The 26,523-nt window shown below is 34.2% G+C and overlaps 2 protein-coding genes and 1 long non-coding RNA gene across 4 annotated transcripts in view; 2 read left to right on the top strand and 1 right to left on the bottom strand.

The window, feature by feature from the left end:
• LOC143914795 (uncharacterized) overlaps positions 1 to 12,204 on the top strand; it is a 58,341-nt gene extending 46,137 nt beyond the window's left edge. Inside the window, exon 2 of the long non-coding RNA XR_013260856.1 lies at positions 11,973 to 12,204. This is a non-coding gene — a long non-coding RNA (uncharacterized LOC143914795). The remainder of the gene's footprint in view (positions 1 to 11,972) is intronic.
• On the bottom strand, positions 827 to 10,378 carry Ras85D (GTPase ras-like protein 1). The gene is made up of 3 exons (XM_077435139.1): positions 9,573 to 10,378; positions 5,464 to 6,011; positions 827 to 1,131 (listed from the first exon to the last, which is right to left on the bottom strand). Exons 1-2 carry the CDS (start codon positions 9,966 to 9,968, stop codon positions 5,832 to 5,834), a joined length of 576 nt encoding a protein of 191 aa, XP_077291265.1. The 5' UTR covers positions 9,969 to 10,378; the 3' UTR covers positions 827 to 1,131; positions 5,464 to 5,831.
• A 4,349-nt stretch (positions 12,205 to 16,553) lies between the features above and the next one.
• On the top strand, positions 16,554 to 26,070 carry Zip88E (Zinc/iron regulated transporter-related protein 88E). Of its 2 annotated transcripts, XM_077434517.1 has the most exons (5): positions 16,554 to 17,231; positions 21,249 to 21,461; positions 21,545 to 21,701; positions 23,101 to 23,172; positions 24,877 to 25,066. In XM_077434517.1, exons 1-4 carry the CDS (start codon positions 16,689 to 16,691, stop codon positions 23,130 to 23,132), a joined length of 945 nt encoding a protein of 314 aa, XP_077290643.1. In that variant the 5' UTR covers positions 16,554 to 16,688; the 3' UTR covers positions 23,133 to 23,172; positions 24,877 to 25,066. The 2 variants fall into 2 exon arrangements, with proteins under 2 accessions (XP_077290643.1, XP_077290642.1); XM_077434516.1 differs by lacking the exon at positions 23,101 to 23,172 and having other exon boundaries at positions 24,884 to 26,070.
• Positions 26,071 to 26,523: the final 453 nt, after the last annotated feature.

Here is a 26,523-nt window from a genome sequence, read left to right as displayed (position 1 = left end):
TGTATAATTGTGACGTCGATTGTGAGTTATATTGAAACAAAAAAATAATAATGTTTTCTTTCTATATAATGAAAATTGTGATATTTTTATTTTATATGTATTAATTATTTTCACGGAGGGGGGGGGGGTCGCGAGTGTACAATAATTGTATTATAAATATTGCTCGAACGTATGATTGTTTTCTGTTCCGAATGCATGTTGGCTAATCTATTGAATAATAAATGATAATGAAAGAGTTATTTTTATGGCAAATTTTAGCGTTTAAAAATCATATATATATATATACATATATGTGTGTATATATATTTTATTTTTTATTTTCCAATGTATCGAGAATCCGTCAAAACAACAACAAAAAGCAAGCTTATTATAAACAATTAGATAAGTGATGCGTTTTATCGTTTCTAATAAATAGTAGGCATCAATCCAATATGCATACTCGAAAAGAAGTATATTTTTATGATTTAATATAAAAAAAAAAATCGACGCTTTATTATTAATTCTGTATGATCTTATTTTAAATATAATATACTATTCATATTATCGATTGAATTATGTACATACGTATACGCCTGGGAACAAATTATTCATAGCAAAGAGAATTTTCTTCGATGAGTGGACATATATTGATTTTTATTGTTTTATTTTCACATCGATTTATTTTTATTGATTAAATATTTGCATTTATTAATACATCAAACTTGGATCTTTTATTGTTGCAACCCTATTATCATCCCCCCGAATTGTACCAGGTCACGTACGAGAGATGATCGAAGACACCTGAAATGGACTAGTTGTAGAGTAATATACAAAGTAGACAAACGTTTGATTAATCTCTTTATTTCAGCAGTTATTAATACACAACTGTTACGAGTTATTTGTTAATCATCAATAATAGTTACTTGTTTTCATCATCAAGAATATATAAACGGTACAATTAACATTACAAAATATATATAATATGTATCAATCGATTGCTTCGGCCACACCATTGAGTCGGCTCGAGCCGGGTTAGTCGGAAAGTTAAAAAAAGCCTTCGTAAGTAGACGATACAAAATATATAACAGCACCCAACGAGAGTAATACAGGATCGGCTAAGCATTTATTTATGATTGTGGCTATTTGTAGGTACTACATCTGCGAATTATTGGCTATTTGTAGGTACTATATCTGCGCATGCGCGTGAACTTATAATCCGATTATAATTTCTAACATTTAATGTATGCTAGACTTGTTAAATCAATCGTTCATTATACACGAGGCAAATAAATTTCGAATTTATTATAATTGATTTATATCATTTAGCTAGTTCGCGGCTTGTACTTGTATGTAGGTATTATACGTTGTATATGATAATAATTTCCTAACAATAATATTAACTAATTTGGATTATATTTTTTACTCTACGTCACTACGAGTTCGAACTAAAAACAGTAAACACGCTGACAGTGACAGTTCACGCGAATGCGCAGAAGGCTTTTCGCCCGTCGCAGATATAGTACCTGCAAATAGCCAATAATTTGTAGATATAGTACCTACAAATAGCCACAACCTTTATTTATTTATTCATCCCCCCCCCCCAATTCAATTAAAAACGTATGCAGTAGTATTTGTCTTAGAAATTAAATGTTTAATAAAAAAAAAAAATCAATAGAATATACATTTACGTATGTAAAAAAAATTAAATTCTTCTAGTTGTTTTTTTTTAACTATCTACGATCATCAAAAATTGTGTAATAAAAAAGTACTTTTTTTTTATTAATTATTTTATACACAAACAAATTTATTTTTATATATATTCAACGATAAACTTTCAATTTGTATCATTAGAAATCTTGAATATTAACCCTTTGCCCGCGTCACCAAATTTAGCGAACATGCCCTGTACGTGGCTGCTTCTTTGCGGATTTTGTTATCGCGTTTTCGACTTTAAATATAGGTTGTAATATTTTTTTGAGTTTTACAACCTATATTTATTTTTGTTGACTACTGCCATCTATTGAATTTGGTAAAGTATACATTTAGTAATATTTTCAACCAAGTTATAAAATTTTAACACAATAGACGGCTCTTATACAGGTTGGAACTTCCAAGACATCTATGCGTGTTTTGCGCGCTGAGGGCATGTTCGCTAGGACATGTATAGTAGTCGTACGCGGTGGAAAGGTTAAAAATGGTCTAATAATAATAATGTATGATTTTATTTTTGAATATTGCCTTTGTGCATTTTTCAAGCTAGTAAAAGACAAAAGGACATCGACCGAATGCACGATAAAAGCTACGGAAAGAATTATTAAAACACACCCCGTCTCAATATCCCCTTGCGTTTATAGCTTGTTGTTTTTTTTAATAATATATTACTTACATCCTAAGAACGGTGTTCAGCATCGAGACGTTCGAGCGGCACGTTACCTTCGATCGGCACGTCCGAACGTGCCGACTCCGAACATCGGGCAAACTTGTGTATACATATACAAAAAATATATACTTTGTTATTTGTGGGATTGATAAACAACGGCAATGCACAAATTCATTACATCGAACCAACGAAAACAAACAAATTCAAGATGCTTCGGATTACAATATCCAAGATCAAGGTTGACGGTGGAGACTGAAGCTTCACACCGGTCAAAATTCGCTTCCACGGTCAATAAAAATACAGTCAATCGGATCCAAGTCTAAGCTTACAATTCCTCAATTGAGTTATTCAAACAGTTTTCATATACCGAACGTATGCGGAAGCACATTGACAAATGATCAACGCGTAATTTCTATACAAAACGTGAATTTGAAATCACACAGCAATTCCATTCGGATGTCAACGGGCAAAACACTGATAGAAAATAAAAGCTTTTTTATTAGTTTATACAATACGAAAAGAAATATCATTATATAATATATACAGTCATATCATTTTTATCTTGTAGATTTGAGTTTTGAGTGAAAATCGGCTGATAGTTTGAGTCCGATTTACCACAATGTGAAGCGGGCGGTCGTGCGGCCTCCTAAAACCAATCCTACCTTCACATTATCATCAATATTGTTTTCAAAAGTAAAAATAACATATGTACATAACGTATATGCAAATACACACGCACACACACATGTGTGTATTATTTTTTAGTAATACATATAAAAAAGACAAATATTAATTCTACATATCTATTATTTCAATGTGTATATATATATAAATATTGAAATTGCTCACAAAATCGATCATTTATTATATAAAAAAAAAAATTAAAAGTAAATTAAATCATACATAACTATTTATATTATATTAATATATAATAAATTACAGTAAAGCGCTGCTCACTGTAACATTCGTTCATCGTTTCGCCTACTAATATATAATATATATATATATTCGTAATTTCTTTTTACACGAAAGAATAATTATCAATAACATTACAATCGACCGAGAGAAAGTGAGACGGCAAATGCAGAATATTTTGAATTATTTTTTTTTAATTTAATTAATTAATTAATTTAATTTTAGACTTAGACGCGAATTTTCCACCCGTCCTGCGGTACGTCAAAATTCGTCCACAAACCAAACCATACAACGAAAAAAAAACCGGTCGATAAAAACTACACACACGTAACGTTAAACCGAGTTGGAAAAGGATTAAATCAGAGAGAAAAAAATTAAATAAATTCGTCGGACAAGTAAAAAACAGTCGTTATAAATATGGCACACTCGACAAGACGATCAAAATTACAACAACAAAAAAAAATGACACGTTCGGTAGGATATCATCGGCTCGATGATCAGACGAGTTAATCGGTGAACAATATACATATAATATAATATAATCCAAGCGGCGATAAACGATTGAATTTAGAAACAATTGCACACAAGGCACACACGCCTTACAACTATTATATAAATTGTAAAATTTAAAATATAAACATATTCATCTCATTCGGTGCGAGCGGTTCGCTCAACCATCATCCGTTCGGATCGAACAGTCATTCTACGACAGGAAGATACGTCTTGCATGCTATATTTTAACCCTTTCCGGACAACTAGGTCGAATTTGATCATTACTTACGTATAGATATGTATTTAAGAGTTAAACTAGACGCATCAAACTTGTTTGAATGATCGAATAGGAAGAAATAACTGCGGGCCGGCAAGTTCCGAAATCAAATCAGCCAGAAGTTTGTCTTTGTATCGAATATTCATTGGCTTGTTTTAAGATTAGAATATTAGAAACTAGATATTAATCTTATTTAATACTAGATGGCTTGCTCAGTGTTTCTCAAGAAAGTGAAAGTTTGAAAAATAATTTGGTCTAAAGTTCGATTATCAAAAAGTGTACTAAAATTTGATGGTTGTAAATTTAAAATTGTAGATTTTAATGTCAGACAAACTAAATCATTTTTATTTATATATTAAAAAAAAAATACAGTAAATTATATAAAAAAAAATCTCAGAAGTTGAAATTTTTTTTAAAAATATCATTATAAATAAATTTATATACATATCTATGTATATTTAACTTGTTAGTAATTTTCATACATAAAAAACAATAAAATATAATTTTGCTTAGAAGGAAAAAAAAAATCAAACAAAATATGTAGGTCTTGTCAAATTTAATCCATCATTTCGGCTTAGTTCGTTGTTGTTTTTTATTTATCATTTTACTTAGACGTCTGGAAAGGGTTAGCGATATAAAATTAAAATATACGAGATTGGTTCAACTTCAAATCAAAATGGTTCGTAATTTCCGGGTCAGAATTCCGGGTCGAAACGGTCAGTATATAAATGGATAAAATAAATATTAGATGGGTCAGAATTTATACTGATTGGTCAGAATTTAAACTGGATTGGTTACAATTTACATAAAATGGTAAGTATTAATCTTGAAAGACGACGGGTCATAATCATTTTTTTCAGTTGGAATAGTTAAACTGGTCCATTTGTTACATGCATCCCAAATCGGCAGTTTCAGATGCATCTTTATAAGTTATAATCCAGTCTACGAAAAAAAAAGATTTAATGCCGACTGCTAATTATTTTTGACCATCTATTATTTTTATTTTGACCATTCATATGACTTTTGGTCTGACCCTGAATAATAAAATTCTAACCAAGATTCGATTTCAATTCTGACCATTTAATTTGTGCCAATTAAAATAGCATTAACATTAATTTTATAATAAAAAAAGAGCATGTGCCTATCGTAGAATGACTGCAATATACAAAGAAAAACTCATTTGTATAAACGAGGAACGCAAACAACCTTTAAACGTATATCATAAGTTGCAGATTGAAATAATGTTTTCGCCAGACGTTTCTTTGCAGTTGAATTATCATGAAACCGTTTAAAGGTTAATAGAGCCTCGATTTAAGCCAATCGCTTAATATATAATAATATAAGATATATATATATTATTATTAGTAAAACATTTTTAAAAAAGAAGCATTACTTTTGGAAGGGATCGCATTTTGTATACAGCTTAAACAATAAAATATCATATCATTCTTAACCAATAATAAAAAAAAATCATAATATTAAAACATTTTTTTTGATGTTTTTTACTTCCACAATCAACAACCACTTTTCCTCGACGAAAAAGTATCACTTTGAACACACACGATGAAATTGCAAATTAATAATATATGTATATAATATATCGTTATTTTTAGGATTTTATATTGCCTAAAAATGTTCTCTCGACCGAGATTTTGTTTTTAATATTATTCATTTATATATCTATTAAAATTTCATTTTTTTTTTGTTAAAATTTAAATATGGGAATAAGATTGTTCTGTGATTTTATTTATTTTTTAGTTTTGATTTCGCAATCGACGTCTCCTCGCTTTAGAGGATTTCACACTTGAATCGACGGTGAGAGCCGATCTTGTTGAGCTTTCTGGACTTCTTGCCGCGCGACTCCTTGTCCTTGCGGATCTCCCTGACTAGAGTGTAGAAGGCGTCGTCCACTCCCATTCTAGTCTTCGCTGATGTCGACACGAAGGGTACGGCGTACTGCTTGGCAATCTGAAAACGCGAAAACAACAGCGTTAGTCACGCGTTTAATTAACCCGTTAATCAGACGGATCTCGCTCGCCAGCAATTGAGCGATGACTAATAATATCGGCGTGCACATTTGTAAGTGTACGTACGTTCCGAGAATTCTGTCAAGATTGAACCGACGAACAAGTACAGTTTATCGACAGTTGTGTTATAAGCATTGTTTGGACGAATTCAATAATAAACGGCATGTGTGTTTATAAGCATTCGATTCTGAGAATACTAAATTTAAAGGCGAATTTATAATCGGCTGAAATTTATCATTTGAAAGGATTGACTAGTTTCATTTCCTTCTTTTAATTAAAAATTCAACTGTTTTTTTTTTTTATTTAAAAAAACATTCAAGTATGACAAAACAAAAGAAGCCATCTTTTTTTTCTTTTATTATTTGAATAACAAACAAAATCGATTTTTTTGTTTTCAAATATACATAATTTATTTAAAAAATATTCATTTATTTTCACCTTTGAAACAATCGACAATACTAGTGGTTTTACGCGGCTTCGCTCGGTATTTGTAATAAAAACCTTATATACAAAGTCTCTTTCGAAATTATATATTAGAAGATACATCTAATCGTTACAGAATATTTATTGTATTTTATTCATGAATTTTTCGTAATTATAATTAGAAAATAAAGCTAGATTTTTTATTATATTTATTTAAAACTACTTTACTGGCCACAAATTTGTCCATAAATGTCTCCAAATTTCGAGTTTTTCAGCATTTCGGAATTTGACGATTTATGCTCTGAAAATGTAAGTTTATCAAAAAAATTATCCATAGATGTATCCAGGGGCGCCGTTTGGGGGGAGGGGCTGCCCCCCTTAGATTGTAACTATCCGCATTGTTCAATGTATTATTATGAATAAAAATACTAAACCAACAATACAAATCTCTTAATAGATTTTTTAAAATTATTTTACTATTAATTTTATTGATAAAAATGTAGATAAAAAAATGATTAAAATTCATATACACTCATGTTTTTTTTAAATATAAAACACCCCCCCCCCCTAGAAAGTCATTCCTTGACTGGTCAAAACTTTGCTCCCCCCATGATAGCCGTAACATATCCTCGGTCCATTAATAAAACAGTAATTCTATCTTATAAGGACTGAAATTTCAGTCCCCAGATATTATTTTTGTTTGGATTTTCGTTTTTTGGCAATGATTTAAATATTTATTATTATTTTTAATTACAACACTCACTAGTACGATATAAAAAAAAATGTATTCGAGGACTCATTCTCTGTTGGAGTTTGAACAATGTTTTGTTATGAGATGCCATTAATCCTTTGAATGCTAACCACCGCTGATCGGCGTTTTGCCAATAAGTCCATGGGCATGAAAAACGCCGATAGGCGTTGTATTTTGAGCATGTACAAAGTAAACAAGAATACTACTAGGTCGCATTGAAAAAAAAAATGCATTGAATTATGGGTCATATAATGTGTCATTCATTTGTCAACGTTTATAAAAACTAATATATACACCAGAATTTCTGAATTTATAACCATAGCTGCTGAGTATTTTAGATTGTGTCTTGGCATTTAGATTGCGAGCAATAAATTTTAACAACAATGAAGAAGATGGAACTGGTTTTGGAAAAATACATTCATTAATAGACTTCTTTTGTTTATTTTATATCGTTGTAAGATATATCAGAGAGTCTAAACACACCTATACAAAATTTGAAATCCTCAGCGGTAGTTATTTAGGGTTTGTTTAGATTAGCTACAATTTTTATACCTGCTTTCTATTGAATTTCAAAATAATTCTAGTTGGCGAAATTTTCAGCGTGGTGGGCATTCAACAGAATAAAAAAAAAATAAAAAGCAAAATATTTAAGAAGATGACTTTCATTTGTTTTCATAACAGTTTTGTAAATAAAATTCATTTTTTTTTCGACTTTATTTTTATTTTTCAAGTCTGGGCGAAGCACTAGCCTCATATCGTCTCCAAAACGAGACATAATATGTGCAGGATATGACATCAACTCAATTGTATCTCCAACCTATCGGAAAAAAGGTATTTCATAATTTTCATACAGACTATGCTGAAGAAAATGATGCATCGAGGTTTGTTCGAAATTCAAGAGACACTATCTTCAAAAAATGACTAATGACGTCTCACAAAGCTCTCTAAACTGATAATTTCACGTTTATGTCATTTCGGCCATTGTGTCGTTTCATTTGTTTTTGAAAAAAAAAAGTGTGAATTTGAGTAGTGTTCATTTGTTTTATATATATAATTTGAAATATTGTTTATTTATTATTATATATATATGAAAGTAATAATGTTGGTGTTGGTGTAATTACATTTTTCAATATCTTCATCTTCGATATTGAAAAATGTTTTCAGAATTCAAGTGTACTATTATTTGCTGATGATATGAAGATTTTCAAGAGAATAGACAACCGAAATGATGCTTTGGCCCTACAAGATGATTTGTTCAGGCTAGAGGCTTATTGCAGCATAAATAAGTTGGAAATTAATGTAGCAAAATGCTCCTGCATAACCTTCACCATAAAACTATGTCCAGTTGACTTTCCTCATTCAATCAACGGACATAGACTCACAAGGGTATCGGAAATTAGGGATTTGGGAGTCTTTTTAAACTCTGATCTATCCTTTAGTAAACATATTGACAATGTTGTAGCTCGAGCGTCGAAGGCCCTCAGCTTCGTCATCCGGTCCTCCAAATGCTTTACTTCTATTAAATCATACGTAAGAAGTATTGTTGAGTTTGCATCCCAAGTTTGGAACCCAGAGTACTCTGGTGCAAGAGACAGATTGGAGCGCATTCAGAAGAGATTCTTGAGGTACATCAGTAGCCGTTTTGGATTATCCTATACTTCCTATGAAGATGCTTGTAGGTGCCAGCATCTACTTCCACTTGTCAAAAGAAGGGAGATAGCTGACATCTCAAACAATTTTGAACATCCTTAACGGCTCGATCGACTGTCCTCAATTATTGAGCAGACTATCATTGCGTGTGCCAAATAGAATGACTAGATGTAATGAGCTCCTTTACATACCTAATACTTTTTCTAATTATGGAAGAAGCTCATTCATCTGGCGTGCAAGCTCCACCGTCAACACACTAATTTTAACAATTTCTATGTTTGACTTATTTAATATTAATGCTATACAAGCTAGAGTGATTATTGCAAATTTGTTTTTCGATGATTTATTTTATTGAAAATTTACGATTGTGATTATGAATTTTTATTTTGATGTATTTATTTTGTCTTTTGTTTTTTGTTATATATTATATTATTTTTATTATTTCATAATTTTTATCATATTATTATTTTGATATTTTTATTATACTATTTTTTTCTTACTATCTTACTCTATTATCATTTTTGTTTCTTATTTTAAATGTTTGAACTTTTCTTTTTTTTACCTATATGTGAAAATTATTAATGGTTTACTTAACATAATTATGTTTTTTTTACTATCAATCTATGTAACTTAATAAACTGTAAATTTTCCAAATAAATAAATAAATAAAAAAATTACTTCTCTGGCTTGAGTCATGTCGACGGCCCACGCCTGCAGATCGCACTTGTTGCCGACGAGCACCATGGGCACCTCCTCGGCGTCCTTGACGCGTTTGATCTGCTCGCGGTAGGAGCTGATGTCCTCGAAGCTCTTGGCGCTGTTGACGGCGAACACGAGCAGGAAGCCCTCGCCGGTGCGCATGTACTGGTCGCGCATCGCCGAGTACTCCTCCTGGCCCGCCGTGTCCAGGATGTCCAGCAGACACGTCTCGCCGTCGATCACCACCTGCTTCCGGTACGAGTCCTCGATCGTCGGGTCGTACTCGTCCACGAAGTGGTTCTGGATCAGCTGGATGGTGAGAGCCGACTTGCCCACGCCCCCCGCGCCCACCACCACCAGCTTGTACTCGGTCATGGCAGCCCCCCTTCCCCCTCACCCTCACCCTCACCCGTCACGCCCTCACCACCATCCGCTTCCGTCTCTACTTCCGTCTTCGTTTCCCGCGTCCCGACTCCTCGGAGTCGCCGGTCGCAGCTCCTCGTTTCGGTTTCGCCTAGTGATTGGTGATCGGCGAGGAGTCCGTCACACACCACGTCGAGCGCACCCACTCGACCACTCGACCACTCGGACACTCGCAATCGCCGATCACTAGTCACTAGTCGGGAGTCGGGAGTCCGGGAGTCCGGGAGTCGGGAGTCGGGAGTCGGAAGTCAGCGGTCAGCAGTCACGGCTACAACTACGGCTACGGCTAGAGGCGGGTCGCCACTGCTGCCATCGACACGCTTGCCAACCTATCGTGCGGGCCGATACGATGAAATACGGTCACATTTCAATCTTTGTTGTTTTCATTTAGCGATGGCTAGGGCTACCGCCTCAGACCAAGTCTCATCCGGAGATTATTTTGAAATTATATAAAACTAGTTGTTTTAAGGTCTGTTCGTACTTAACAGCACTGCACGACTCCGTTTCAAATATGTCATTTTATTATGTAGAGATACAGGTAGTCCTCGACTTACGACGGTTCGCACTTACGACCGAAAAAAAATAATATATTTTTTATTAATTAATTATTTTTCAAAAATTGATTGATAAATCTCAAGCGGATGTGAGTTATGAAAACGGGGAATTCTCTTTCGGAAGAAATGAAACATCGCAGTAGTTTTAAAAATTAAGTTATTACTCTTCCTTTGGGATTCGTCACCAGTCGCTTACTCATACGGTCGTTACCGTTTGTTACATAACTGTTCGTTATTGTTTTAGGATGTTTATTTTCTCAATTCCGTGTTGGTTAGTGCTCAAATTTTTATTTATAAGAACATTTATAATGTGTGATCAAGAAACGGGATAATAATGATAAAGAAAATGTTGTTAAAAAGAGAGAAAGGTGATAGACTTAGAAATGAAACTTGAAGTTATGGAGGATGAACGAATGAGACGACTGGCATGTTAATGCACGTGTTTATTATATGACAGCTGAAGACAGAGTGAGTGGTAATTGGACTATTCGTCACATTGGGGTGGTCACAAAGACAATTTTTGCCATGAAAATCGCGAATACACAATATTTGGCACTCAAGTTCTCGTTACTATGATAGTTATCGTTAGTATGATGGACTTTTCGGCTGCCAGATGTTCCGTTATAGAGATTTTAGTGACTTTGTGACGAGTAATTTGTGACCAGTAATCACCGAACTGAGTGAGTAGTGGCTCTCCGAACCCAGCCGGGTTGGTCCCCATTCGCAGGAAGGCAACCAAACTCGACCATGTCGTATAAGCGAGCCGCCACATCACTCCCCCCCCAGCATCAGCGATACCAAAATTACAAAGAAACAAATTTTACAATAGAAACAAAATATTGTTACACAAAGAAAGAGAAAAAAATTATTGAGTGGGGAGAAAATAAAATTGTTGACGTGGGTCATCCGCTGTGTAGGTGTACCGCCCTGAATGGTCGGTACATTCGAGGGCGGTGACGTCGCGAGCAGGACGGTGGCTGGTCCGATGGTCGCGCCGATGCGATGCTGCGGCGGCGCCGCTCTTCCGAGGCTGATGTCGGTTGGTGGGGCGGCGGGGGCGGCAGGGGCGGCGGGGGCGGCAGGGGCATCGATGTGGTTGATGATACTCCGAGCTGGACCGTGAGTCGTTGTGGCTCGTGGAGGTGTTGTAGCGCTACCGCCCGTCTCGGCGTGACGACGCTCGTGGGGACGGACGGGGCCTTGATGATGATGATGGTGCTGAGGTGGTGTGTGATGAATCTTGTGGTGCTGGATGACCGTTCTATGTGTACTGGATCGCGCATGACTCCACATCCAGCTGTCAAGATCGTCGTCTCATTCGCTCCCCCATTTTTTTAAGCACCTGTCATCGACGTTGTGGCTGGACTCCAGTCGGTAGGTAGGTAGGTAGGTAGGTAGGTAGCCGTGTCTGCTCGTTTATTGTCACCCGCGGGCCGCGGCGTGCTGTGTTGATGGCGATGGGGGCGCAGCGGGTAGCTTTCCCGCATGGCTCGGCGAGGCAGGGATGAGCGGCATGTTGAAATTGATCGAGGCTGCGTGGCTCGATGTCGGGGGTCACCAGTATGGGGGATGAACGAATGAGACGACTGGCATGTTAATGCACGTGTTTATTATATGACAGCTAAAGGCAGAGTGGTAGTGGCTCTCCGAACCCAGCCGGGTTGGTCCCCACTCGCAGGAAGGCAACCAAACTCGACCATGTCGTATAAGCGAGCCGCCACAAAGTGATAAAACAATATGATAGTGGTAAAAAAGTGATGGACTTGGCAAATAATTTGAAATTGTCACATTCAACGGTCTCCACTATTTTAAAGGATAAAGAAAAAATTAAAGCCGTTAAAGGGTCAATCAAATCGAAAATAATAAAAGACTCGGACCCATTCAACAAATGGAAAAATTACTAGTGATTTGGATCGATGACAATATTGAAAAGCGAATTCCATTGCGTCTCTTAAAGCTCATTATTTAAAAATTACATTTGCGCAAGGCATTGAAGCAATAGAAGAAAGAAAAACTTTTCAAGAATTTTGGAAAAATTATAATATCCTTCATGCTATAAGAAATATAGATAAGGGATGGAAAGAAGCTATTTCAGCATGTATGTACGGAATATGGAAAAAAACTCACCAATCGATTTGAACCCGTTTCTCTTTCCATATACGAAAAAGAAAAAAATGTCGAGGATATTACTAACCTAATCGTACAATTTAGTGAACGTCTACAATTTGACGTAGATAACGAAGATATCAACCAACTTCTTGAAAATGATTCAGAAGTTCTAACCAATGCAGAATTATTAGATCGTGAAACTCAAATGGTTGCAGAAGAGGATATTGATGAAAATGAATCAATCACATCTGCGGAACCGCTGAAAAAATTTGTATTGAAAGAAATGGCTGCTGCTTTTAATTTAATTAATCAAGGAATACAAAAGTTTGAAATGATGGACCCAGACAGTGAAAGATTTTCAAATTTGAACCGCAGGATTCAAAAAAATCTCGCATGCTACCAAGAAATATATAGAGAAAAAAAACAGGATACTGTTCAAACAAAATTAGACACATTTTTCAAAATAACTCATTCGACTGTATCTCAAACTGAAGATGAAGAAAAGGATTGTACTTATGTGATAAGTGATGAGGATGTATAATTTATAATTAATAAGTACGGATGATGTAGATGTTTAATTTTTTTTTTATATTTAAATATGAATTCATTTTAATTACTGTATTAATAAAAGTAATTAAAATCACCGAAAAAAAATATAAATATATTCCTCGACTTACGACGGATTCGACTTACGACCGAGGTTCAGGAACGTATCTCCGTCGTAAGTCGAGGAATACCTGTATAGCACAACTTGTGATATCACCTATTTCCCTCATCGAACTTAATCTGTACAAATGACATCATCGCGTCCTCTTCTCAGCTTACTTATACATTACAGGCCATGACGATACGGCGCAATATTGCTTACGTCGTATTGTCGAGTACTTGCAATATGAATGCATACACGTGCATTCGTAGCTACGCGTCAGAATACAAGTCAGCAAAAATGTTTCGGCGTTTATCGAACGAAAAATGATGTATAATCGCGTTGTTGTTGGAAGAAGAAGCTCAAGAAGGCAATAAAAAAGCACGGAGGCGTTTTGATGTGCATCCCATGTTAAAAAATAGAAAAACCGAAGGAGAGTTTTGGACACTGTATAAGGAGCTTGTGGATGATGGATAATTTTTTTTTTTTAATATTTCCGTATGAACCGATACCAATTTGAAACAATACTGGATAAAATAAAAACACAAATCATCAAAAAATCTACAAAATTTAAGGAAGCATTGTCAAAAAGTCATTGTCAGTGCCAAAACCATGTCGAAAGATTGAACAGCTGTCAACTGTCACTATCGATAATTGGTCCAAAACAGCAAAGCGGCAGACTCATGGCTCGTAATTCGCGTGTATATCTCCACGATGGCCAAAAAGACGGATACGATACGTTGACGGATGTTGCTGTAGGGTATGAACAGGAAATGTCGGGTACTACTGTAAGCCTGCCGTGGCGTAAACGTGACGGTTGATATAAACATACCCATACAAAATGTACCAAAGAATACTTTTCGTACGGCCGGATACCTGCTGAAGTCGGTACGTGCCGACTAGGTATGAACATACTGAGCTTCGCTCAGTATTTGTAATATAAACAACGTAAACATAGCAAATCTATGTTACTAATAGTAAATATTCATTTGTTTTTTTATTAAATTTATTTGAATCGACAAAAAACATACATCGAATCGTCATCGGAAACTGATTTGTTTTCGATTACCAACCAACATTACATACGTACTTATATACAAAGTCTCTTTATATATTAGACTAGTTGTTTTACCCGGCTTCGCTCAGTGTTTTTAATATATAAAAATGTAAAAATGCCGAATCTAATAGTAAATATTCATTTGTTTTTTTATTAAATTTATTTGCATAGAAAAAATTATAATATTCAACCAATTGAATTGTCGTCATAGAAACTTTGTATTGATTGCGAAGTTCCCAACCAAAGATACAAACTTACAAAGCCTCTTACTCCAAATCGATCGTTTCTTATCAGAGTTTGCCAATTTTATCTGATCATTGTTGAAACGGTTCCTCAAAATTGGCAAAAAATCATCTTAACTGTTGTCACAAATCTTCTGTATTTATTGTGTGTATAATTTGTTAAAATTATGTACAAAATGTAAATCCATAGATCCAAAATCTAAATCCAATGGATTAATTCTGTAATTAATTAATAAATTAATTGCTATTTCGTGTTCTTCAACTTCTGGAAATACAGTGATTTATGTAATAATAAAATGCTGCATTGTTTGTAATCAATTGTCGAAGAAGGCGTATTGGGGTCTTCCCGTCAAGCCTTTCTGGTTTATATCTTGTATGTAAAAATAAAAATAAAATAAATTTTATAAGAAATGAATATTTCCAAAAAATAAAAATTCAACAAAATCTGAATTGTAATTTAAAGTTTAATTAAAAACTTAAATTTTCAGTATTTTTTTTATTCATCTTGTTTTGATAATTGAAATGGAAACAGTCAATATACTCCACTGGCATTTCAAAAAATAGTGCTTTACAATGGCACGCGTCTCCATACAAAGTATCATTTATAAGTTCACTGATAAATCACCAAATTTCGATTATATATTTGCCAAATTTAAATAACACATGTATGTACATTTTAAATAAAAATTCATTTGTGGTAGTAAGTGGATTTTTTAAAATTGTATATAATATTTTCATCCATAATATCAACAGACTTAGGATTTTCTTTTAGACAATTTCGAATGAAGATTAGTGCTTCCAAATAATTTGCAATGAAACAGTGTGCATTTTTAGGATTTTTTTTAAACACCTAAAATATGATAATCGGAAATATTATATAATATATCTTATTACATATTTTGTTTATGAGAGAATTTGTATATATGATACGAAATTAATTAATTACCTCCACAGAAATATCATGAATCAATTCTTGAAGACCATTTGGTAACAAAATGCGACTGTTAAACGCATCCATGTTGTATTAAATATTATAATACAATATATGATAAATAAGAAGAGGTATGTAAAAAAACATCATTTGTTTAATTTTAAGCTTACAAATTTTTAAATAAATAACACTACTGTACTTTATTTGTTTTATAACAGTTGACTATTTGTATTTAAAATGTAGGAATAAAGATATTATTGATTAGTAGAGCACCATTGTAGGCACACAAGGTGCAAATTCCAGAAACCAATCCAATTACTGCGGCCTTTCGTCAAGCTTGTTCTTCCATTTCCATATAATTGAGCGGTTGGGTGATTATTCCGCAAAAAGCGATCTCGCGCAAGTCACTAAAATCTCGATCACGGAACATCTGGCACCCAAAAACTCCATCAACCGAAACCTACCCACGTGAAATATTTTACTAACGAGAAATCGAGTGCCAGATGTTCCTCCATCGAGATTTTAGTGATCTGCGCGAGATCGCTTTTTGGGGAATAATCCGTTTACCAATTGAGCATGGACATTTGAACACATAAATATGTCTACTCCCTGCCTCACAAAAATATAAATTAGATTTTTTTTATCAATTTAAATGCGCCTACTTATAATATTTAGTAATAAATATAATATAATGGTATTTCACGGTTATTAGAGAACTGACATTTTTAGGGTTCAAAGTCTAATACGTTGTATACGCCTTACAACATTGATAATTTACTATGCATACAAGAATTTACTGCCTGATTCAACAATGGATTATTGAAAATATATAATTTACTACTAAAATACATCCATTCAGTTGAATTGTGTAATATAATAGAGTTTTGCTGCAAAATATGCGGCGATTTCAATGTAAGCTCGTTACATCAGTGGCTGTGAGCGTGTCATATTACAACAACAAAATTCGTAATCATATGACTAAGATATCGCTCCAAATCAGTCAACATACACATATTGTAGAGCACGGTCGTCGTTGATAAGTTTCTATTTACTTTTGTGCTCGGAGCTATGTTGGAATCATTCTGCTTTTAGTAGTAGAACTGTTTAGACCGGAGATAGAACAGTTCTAGAAGATGGATCTGAACGCGTCCAAGATAGCAGCGATGGCGAGCTTGGGAGTGGGTAGTATGTTTGTCGGTTTGCTTCCGGCTTGGTTGAGCAGAACTTCTCGTTGGAGTCCCAGGGATTCCATATTTCGCTCTGTTCTTCTGTGCTTTGGAGGAGGTGTCCTGTTTGCCACGGCTATCCTCCACATGCTGGCCGAGTCCAGAGAGACTATTGGAATACACGCCGATGTTGCATTCTGTTGTGGTTTCTTCTTCATCTACTTTGTGGACGAGTTGGTGCATGCGTTCTACGGAAGACCCGTGGATGAGTTGGGTCGAGGGTACGATACTGCTACTATTGAGGATAACCATCATGGAAACTCGCACTCTTATGGTGCCACAGAAGCCAGTACCTTGTTGGCTACAGAACCTACATTGACCAGATGCCATATCGTCAACAGTGAACCTTGCACTAGTAGCTCGGCTGGAAAAAGTGGGCTTTTGTTCGCTCTGACTATTCATGCTGTGCTTGAAGGTCTTGCTGTTGGACTGCAGGAGAGTTCGGTGAAAGTAAGTAATATACATATGTACATGTAATATAAAATCGAAATTTCGGAATTGTAGAAGCTTTTGAGCTCGGCCATGAACTGATATGTGTACAAATTTATATTTTGCTTTGTTTATTTGATGCGATATATGTATGTATGTATGTATGCAATAGGCAAATGGTAGTTTTGGAACAGCGCGTAATTGATGACGTAATTCAGATAAGCGTTATATCATAAGCGTCAGACTTGCAAAAAGGAATTTGCTCATTGCCGATTTGAATAGGTCTGTTATTTCGATGAGTAAAAATGTCTCCTTATTTGCAAAATAGTTTCTAGTTTCAAATATATTATATGCATAATTGGAAAATAAACCTTTAGGTCATTGTTTTTACTAACGAAATTTTTTTTTAATTATGAAAGGTAAAATTTAGTCAAATTATTTTTTTAAATCATATAACTGTTTATGGATGTATACAGTGAAATATCATCGCATGGGTGTTGGCATATTAAGTTATTAAATAAAAATAAATTAAAAGAAATGTGTCGGTGCTGTGTTCGATCCGCACGCGGTTGTATGTTTTTTAAAATACCTTTTAAATATATTTAATTTAATATTTATATTTAATATGAAAAAAAAGGTAAAAACTACCTATCTACCTACATATATGTATATAAACAATATAAAACATCAATAGAAAAATTAATTAATTAAATAAATTTTCAATAGATGGCGTTAAATGCTCAGAGACTTAGCGCCGTCTATTAACATAGAGGAAAAAATGGTAGCAAACAGTATATATAGAAATTTTTTTCTTTCGATATTATATTCATACATTTTGTTGGCAATGGTTTAGCTTTGACTGAATCGAATCGAAACGACTATTATAATAGTACGGCGAGCGTTATCTCAGATACACATACAGAAAGACAGAATAGTGATATTACATATATGATATGTTGGCAATTTGGTTTTATTTGAATTTAGAGGGGGAGGGTACTGACATGGATTGGTGATTCATCCTGTCATTGTTCTCGAACAGCTAGAGTAATGATAGAAATGTCAGTTTAGTACATTATGATTTGAACTATGTACTTTATTAATGACCTACTGTTGAAAAAATAATAATATTGACACCTTGTAAACTAAGCGTCACATGTTTGTTGTCATTTTATAAGAATACCTATCAATTATGAGGTTCTTTTTCATAAATTGCTAAAACTTGGGTTTGTGTTTAGCACAATGATTCACAATAAGCAATTGTAATTACTCGATAACTTAACTGAAATTCATTTCGAACATATTTTCTTCTTAGCAATGATCATATATAGGCGGCCAGAATGCTTTAACCCACAAAAATGGTTCACTATTGGCAACATTTTTTTTGCTCTCTTGATTTGTAGGACCATTCTAGGTTCACCTTTGTGAACCATTTTTTGTGGGTTAAAGCATCCTGGCCACCTATGTAAGTCTGGAAATGATAGATGTACGCTGACAGGATGAACTAGGAATGATTAAAAGTGAAATCTTTAATACGTAATTAATAATGATACAATTAATAAAATGATTATATCATTGTAGAAGAAAGATACGATATTCATTTGAATGTTGTTTCATTGCTCATTTTTATAATTAGTTAAGTATTTAAGATATATAAAATCTTAAAAATGAGGTAAAATTTTAAATTTCTTAGTGTGTATAGTAAATTGAATTATCTCGAGTATGTGTAGATAGCTTTAGAATCAATATTAGATAAATTCACATATAATAGACAATAAATAAGTAACAAGTGCGATAAAATCAATTCATCTAAATATTAATAACTAGTAGATATGTCTGTACGTTGTACATACATATTGTCGATATCAGGCATTGGATAAATACATACACAGTATCTAATAATTTTGACGTAGGCGATTTTTATATGTATGTATGTGAATATATTTATATATGTAGAATCTGGTTGTCAGGAGACATAGGCGGTACAGCAAAATGAGACTCGTTGAATGGTTTAAAACATTGTATATACGGCGGAGCGCCACAACGACCGATGACGTTAAGCGTCAAATGAACAAGATGTCAACTCAACCATTCTTCAATTTATGCATGCCAACTTAATCATTCATATATGCATTATTCCTCAATTATGGCACTAGAGAAATTATTTCTTAATATGCTATGGATATCCACCATTGGGATGCATCTATCGTTTTATTTTTTTGATTAGTTATTTTTTATAGGAGATATGAACCGCCAAACATCTATAAAATCGCCTATTTTTTACACCCACGAAAAGAGTCCAGCGTTCTTATTTAACGATCGATTTTAAAAAAAATACGCGCATAGTTGCACATAAAATATCTTCCTCATACCGATGAAGATTTTTTTTTTAAATTGGTTCAGTTTCGGAGGACAAAATTGGAGAATACAAAACCTCGATTTTGTCGATTTAAAATACGTATTATCTGGTCGAAGCGCAACTGTCGCATTCACTCAATATATATATATTGACTAGCTGAACCCAGGCATGCGTTGCAATGCCATAATAACGCATGCAATTCCCGTTCCCGTTCCCGTTCTCGTTCCCGTTCCCTATCCCGTTCCCGTTCCCGCTCTCGTCCTCATTCTCGTTCCCGTTTCCATTTGTCGGAAAAACGCAGGCAGCGAACACATTTGAAATTATTGCGTTGAAATGACACTCATTCCCGTTTTTCCCGTTTACGTTCCCGTTTTTTCCCGTTTTTTCCCGTTTTTTTTTCACAGTAATCTTCCCGGACATGCACACAACAAACACTGAAAGTTTCATCGTAATCGGTTCAGTGGTTTAGCAGCCTATTCAAGACACACACACACACACACACACACACACACACACATACACACAGATATTATTTTATATATATATATATATATATATATATATATATATATATATATATATATATATATATATATATATATATATATATATATATATATATATCATCATCATCATCATCATCATTTACAGCCATTCGCCATCCACTGCTGGATGAAGGCCTCTCCAACACGCTTCCACTCGTCTCTGTTTTGCGCAACACTCATCCATCTCATTCCGCACATTTTCCTAATTTCGTTCACCCATCTTCCTTGCGGTCTTCCTTTTACTCTTTTGCCTTCTCTCGGGTACCATTCAAGCACTTCTTTTGTCCACCTTTCGTCCATCCTCCTAGCTACGTGACCCGCCCATTGCCATTTCAATCTCTTCACTCTATCCACTATGTCCACTACCCTTGTCATATTTCTCACCCACGTGTTCCGCTTCCTGTCTTTCCTCGTTATGCCAAGCATACAGCGTTCCATACTTCTTTGAGTGCATTGGATTTTATTTTGCATCTTGGCGTTCAGTGTCCAAGTTTCACATCCATACGTCTATATATATATATATATATATATATATATATATATATATATATATATATATATATATATATATATATATATATATATATATATATATATATATATATATATATATATATATATATATATATATATAGATAGATATATACTGTCGCATTCACTCAATATATACATATAGGATCCGGATGTGAAGGATTCCAAGCGAAACGCACAGATTAAGTGTCAGACTATTTATTATAACATGTTGTCGTCGGGCTTGTTCTCCAACAAGTGACCATAACAACACGCATCCGGTCTCTCCCATGCATACCACACACATACTTTATCCCTAGCAGTTTGACCAACCACACATACGGCTCGGCTCGTTTAAAAATCATTCCTACATACATATATCGCAGAAAGGAACGGCAACAAAATTAAGGTTTCGGGTGTACAGCCCTCTTAATGAGTGAACTGAATTTCATAATATAATCTACTAGATGAGTTATCTCAAAATTCACACCAATTTCAATCGACTATTGAAAGGGTAGTAAGAGTAAATTCATTAAAATTTTTAGGGGAGTTTTTTAGATGAATTTTTTCATGTAAACCTTAAACAATTTCCCGTTTTATTGTATCGGATTGAATTTATTCTTACAGGTATACCTATTATTAGGAGCGATAGCATCTCACAAGTTGGTGGTAGGATTTTGTCTGGGAGCCGAGCTGATATCGATCCACATTGAGAAATTGTGGGTGCACATCTTGGCCATCTTCACGTTCAGTTTTGGGTCAGCTCTCGGGATCGGATTCGGTATGATAATAGAAGACACCGATGAGTATTGGACCAAGTCGGCCCTCGGTGTCATGCAGGTATGTACATACATATGTCTCGTATTCGAATCATCACATATGAAAAGGTTCTGGATGTAAATATTGTATGTTTTATTCAAAAGTCATTAGCCGGTGGTACGCTTTTGTACGTGACTCTCATTGAGGTGTTGCCGAGGGAGCGGGCAAGATGGCACCGTGGACCACGCATAGCCGGCAGCCTCCAGTTCGGTGCTACAACTATCGGATTCCTCATTATGTACATCTTAACAAAATATTTGGGTGAATAATTTCAATTGTTTTTAATTCAATTGTATTAGAATTATCAAATTGAATGCTATAAATGGGTCAGGTGAAGCTAAAAATATATCTTCTACTATGTGAAGATGAATTTTTGTTGTTAACAGTTTACAATTTAGACCCATCCAATGTGGCACGGCCGATCGATGATGGGCAATTTGGCTAGGTTTCATACAAAAAATTGAGTATCATATTTGTGAAGCATGTTTCCAAGTTTGTACAAATTTTTATGTTTTTGTTGAGGCTAATAAATAACGTGTGAACTTTTTTCTCCCTCGCTCCCGATGCGGTGCAAACGATCGACAAGCGCCAGGCAGACTGAACCACACAATAACGACACGTGTACCTTAAGAGGGCTGGACAGCAGCGCCTTGTCCATACAAACGTACTATACTTCTCCCTTCCTCAATTATGGCACTAGAGAAATTATTTTTTAATATGCTATGGATATCTACCATTGGGGTGCATCTATCGTTTTATTTTTTTGATTAATTATTTTTTATATGAGCTAGGAGCCGCCAAACATCTATAAAATCGCCTCTTTTTTACACCCACGAAACGAGTCCAGCGTGCTTATTTAACGGTCGATTTTAAAAAAAAATACGCCGATAGATGCACAGAAAGTATCTTTCTCATACCGATGATGAAATTTTTTTAAAAATTGGTCCAGTTTTGGAGGAGAAAATAGTAGAATACGAAACCTCGATTTTGTCAATTTAAAATACGTTTCATCTGGTCGAAGCGCAACTGTCGCATTCACTCAATATATATATTGATATATATTGTCGCATTCACTCAATATATATATCGAAGAAAGGAACGGTAACAAAATTAAGGTTTCAGGTGTACAGCCCTCTTAAGGTCTGTTCATACCTATCCAGCACGACCCGTATCCTGCAGGTGTCATGCAAGTACGGATAGTATTATTTGGTACATTCTATATGGACGCGCATAAACGCGTCAATGCGCATGCGCGTACATATAATGTACCAAAGAATACTATCCGCACTTGCATGACACCTGCAGGATACGGGTCGTGCTCGATAGGTATGAACAGACCTTTATGCGTGCGCACTGCTCGCACTTACCCGAAGTCCCGACATACCTACCCTGTATACGTTCTGTGCTCCCGATACTTTAGTTCCGAATTTTGCCTTATTAAACTCGCCAGAAAGATCCAACTCAATTTTAATAATTGCATCTGTGCACGTCGAAAGGTTACTCCTCATCTGATGTGCAATCTATCATTCGTGAAGTCGAGAATTGCGTTTAAAGCAGCCATCCAATTAATCTGTGGTTCAGTCTGTCGGGCGCTTGTCGATCGTTTGCACCAAACCCCCTCGTTCCATATTGATGAAAATATAAATTGATTTATTTCCAGATGAAGGTTACCTCAATACAATATTGAATTAAATCAACAGCCAACGAATATTATAATATATATATCGTATAAGTAAGTACATGCATAAATATATTGGAGATTTATTTTATTGCACAGATTGAGTGAAAATGTATTTGAGGAAAATAATCAAACGAAGAATCACAAAATGACATTGTATACACGTATGTTAAGAATTGTATTTAATTGTTTAGCCGCCGTATTGACTAGGCTTGTTTGATTTTGTACGATGATGCTTCAAATCAGATTATTACACGTCTGACTTTATCCAGATAAGATACATAGAGAATTTTAAAGCAAGCCTTCAAGCAAATTTCGCTTAGGAAAATTGTTTTAGTATTCATTATTGAATATATTTTATGTAGAAAAGACTGTTATGATTAGAGTTAAGATATTTAGACTGTGTCAACTTAACACGTTCAACCCGGCGTGTACCACCGGTGGTCACGCAGATAGTGCTATAGTAGACTAGAATTTTACGGTTCCACTTCATTGAGCACCCCAACACTAAAATTCCTATAAAATTCTAAAGATTTAGGGACAACTCATTATATAAAGTGATTTAATGCCGTCACGCGTAATTGGGTGCCGATACGCGTGACAGTGCCGCCACATGGGCAAATGTATGAAATCATGCGCCGGGCTGAATGTGTTAATCAAAGGTGATGTTTCAATATAACAAATTTGACTAAGTTAGGATTTGCAATGATTTATCTTATCGTAAAGTACATACATATATCTCGTTTTAAAATTAAAAATTAGTAATAAAATATTTACCTATATAATATCAGTACCATATTCTCACAATTGATAATAAATATAGAATAATTTAATAATTTGGCTGTTTATTAGCTTGTAAAGCCGGCTTGCTGGCTCGAATCGCTTTTAATTATATCGGGAAATAATACTAACGCTATTGTGAGTGTTCCATTAGATTTATTTATTGTAGTTGTTATAATAATTAAGTTACAATGACACTTGTAATATTTATTGTAAATAATATTGAACTATTTGCAATAAATATTTGCTAATATGTAATAATTAAGATGTTTTTTTAATAGAAAATCTGTGATTTTAAATTAAAAATAGTATATATATTTTTATTTCATTCTATTGTGTATGTCGAGCTAGGTGAATTTATTATTAATACATAATGAATAGCAATGAATTTATTATTAATACATAATAAATAGCAATATTGTTATTTTTAACACAAAATCATAATCAATGCACAACTTAATTCGAACACTATTTCTGAATAGTGCGCGCAATTAAATTGTGTTTTAATATGTAATTATTATATTATGATTTAAATTACAGCCAATTAAAATTGCGAAAGCTCGTTATAGTCGTTTTGTACTAATTTTAATGTCTCGAATTAGTTTTAAAATATATTGTAAGTATGTAGTTGATCATTACAGTGCTGTGAAATAAATGTACATCGAAAAGTTTTATATGATCTGAACAAATAAAACCATAGATCTAGAATATACTAGATCCGCCCTCACGTGTTATAATTGTCTCCCTTTTGGCGCATGCAAAATACATGGCGCATGCACAGTTTCTCTTGGTAGGTAGGTAGGTACCGTTGCGTCGTAGGGAAAAAAACCCAACTTCCCCGGTAGTTAAACCCCCCCGCACCCCTCAGTTAGTGAAGACAAGATCTCCGACCAAAATAACACGTCTGGGCCCATCTAGTGTATTATACATCAATGAATAAAACGATTAAACTATGAATTATTTTTATTTGAAATGAAGTCCACAGCTCTCTCCGCCATGGCTATTATGAGTGAATTTGTCGATGATGAAATCGGCGATGGTAAAACGCTGGCGTCCACTATTCGAAGACCGCTGACTCCGTGCACTCTTGAAAATAATAAAAAGAAAATTAACAGACACGTGAATGGGATTAAGTCATAAATAAAATAACAAGGTTGATGCAAAAGTCTTAAGTTCTTTATTTTTAAAAATTTATATTTTTTAATACTCACTATTGAAACGTTAAATATGTACCTATATCATATCAGATGCTTGTAAAAGGCTTAGTAAGAGATAAATTTATGATGTAAATCTTTCAAATTCTCTCAGTTTTTATCAAAAACTGTCAGACATAAAGTAATAAGCGATTAAATAATTATGAAGTGGTCACAGTTGAAAAATTCTCCTTGTATTATTGAAATGCATTCCTTTTATTAGACTTAACTAAGGTATTGCCGATTTTATCGCAGTCTAATTTGCTTATACTACAAATAGAATGTCGCTAATTATTTGGTTATATGTTCCTGTTTATTTTCAAAATCTTCCTGTTATTATTGATACATATTTAGTAATAATATGTATGATATTACATTTGACTTACATAAATGAGAATTTGTAGTTTTTATATTTGACGGGCTGAAAACCAGACTGGTACAAGTGACATTTTAAAAAAAAGCTGGTTTAAGGTCTGTTCATACCTATCCAGCACGACCCGTATCCTGCAAGTGCGGATAGTATTCTTTGGTACATTATATGGACGTGTTCATACTCGATTCGCGCATGCGCATTTACGCATTCATGCGCGTCCATATAGAATGTACTAATGAATACTGTCCGTACTTGCAGGATACTTGCAGGATTCGGGTCGTGCTGGATAGGTATGAACAGATCTTTAAGTGCTAAAATAATAGCATTTCATATATGCTATTATTTTAGCACTTTTTTAACCAGATTTTTTAAAAATGTCACTTGGACCAGTCTGGTCATTTGACAAACTTTAAAATGAATATTTAATTAATATCAAGTCGTTAACTAATTTATGTTTGAGCGACCACATTTAGATACCCTGTTATCAGGACTGACGAGGGGGGTACGGGGGGGGGGGAGCCAGGGTAAAGTTCCACCATCTGGACTATTTGGATGACCGATATTGATAATTTAAATTATTCTACATAAAAATATATGTGTTTATTGAATGCTAAACGTTTATTATTTTTCGATCCACGCATTATTTGTGTCCTTGTGAAATCGTATATGTTATATCATACTCAACCAACATATAGATATAGGTATTTTTCTAATAGTTCTGATACATCTTTCACAGATGAAAAATATATGCCAGCATATATACATATATAGCCAGCAGTATGGCTCGGTGGTTGCGTTTATGTTTAGCACTGAGAGGCTACCGGGTTCGATCCCATACTAATCTTTAATACTGCTAGTCAGACTTGGATAGTTTCTTATCAGAGTTTGCCAATTTATCTGATTTCATTGATGAAACGGATCCAAAATACAAAAAAATCTATAGTATAAGAGTTTAAGTAATATTTAAAGAAAGTACATATAAAGTGGGGCTTTTATTGTATGTACAATATGTAGAATAAGAAATAAAAAAATTATGTACAAACAAAAATATAAGTTTTA

This window comes from Arctopsyche grandis, chromosome 7 (genome assembly GCF_051622035.1).
Source record: "Arctopsyche grandis isolate Sample6627 chromosome 7, ASM5162203v2, whole genome shotgun sequence".
Taxonomy (NCBI): domain Eukaryota; kingdom Metazoa; phylum Arthropoda; class Insecta; order Trichoptera; family Hydropsychidae; genus Arctopsyche; species Arctopsyche grandis.
The sequence above is the reverse complement of the archived record's forward strand: the minus strand, read 5'-3'. Positions and strand labels throughout refer to the sequence as shown.

Excerpts from the sequence above, each read along its gene's own strand:
- Ras85D (XM_077435139.1), bottom strand. The coding sequence starts at position 9,968 with ATGACCGAGTACAAGCTGGTGGTGGTGGGCGCGGGGGGCGTGGGCAAG. Across the intron at positions 6,012-9,572 it reads ACATGACTCAAGCCAGAGAA|ATTGCCAAGCAGTACGCCGT; the intron begins GTAATTTTTTTA and ends TCGCGTTTTCAG.
- Zip88E (XM_077434516.1), top strand. The coding sequence starts at position 16,689 with ATGGATCTGAACGCGTCCAAGATAGCAGCGATGGCGAGCTTGGGAGTG. Across the intron at positions 21,462-21,544 it reads CGGCCCTCGGTGTCATGCAG|TCATTAGCCGGTGGTACGCT; the intron begins GTATGTACATAC and ends TTTATTCAAAAG. Across the intron at positions 21,702-24,883 it reads CATCTTAACAAAATATTTGG|CTCTCTCCGCCATGGCTATT; the intron begins GTGAATAATTTC and ends TGAAGTCCACAG.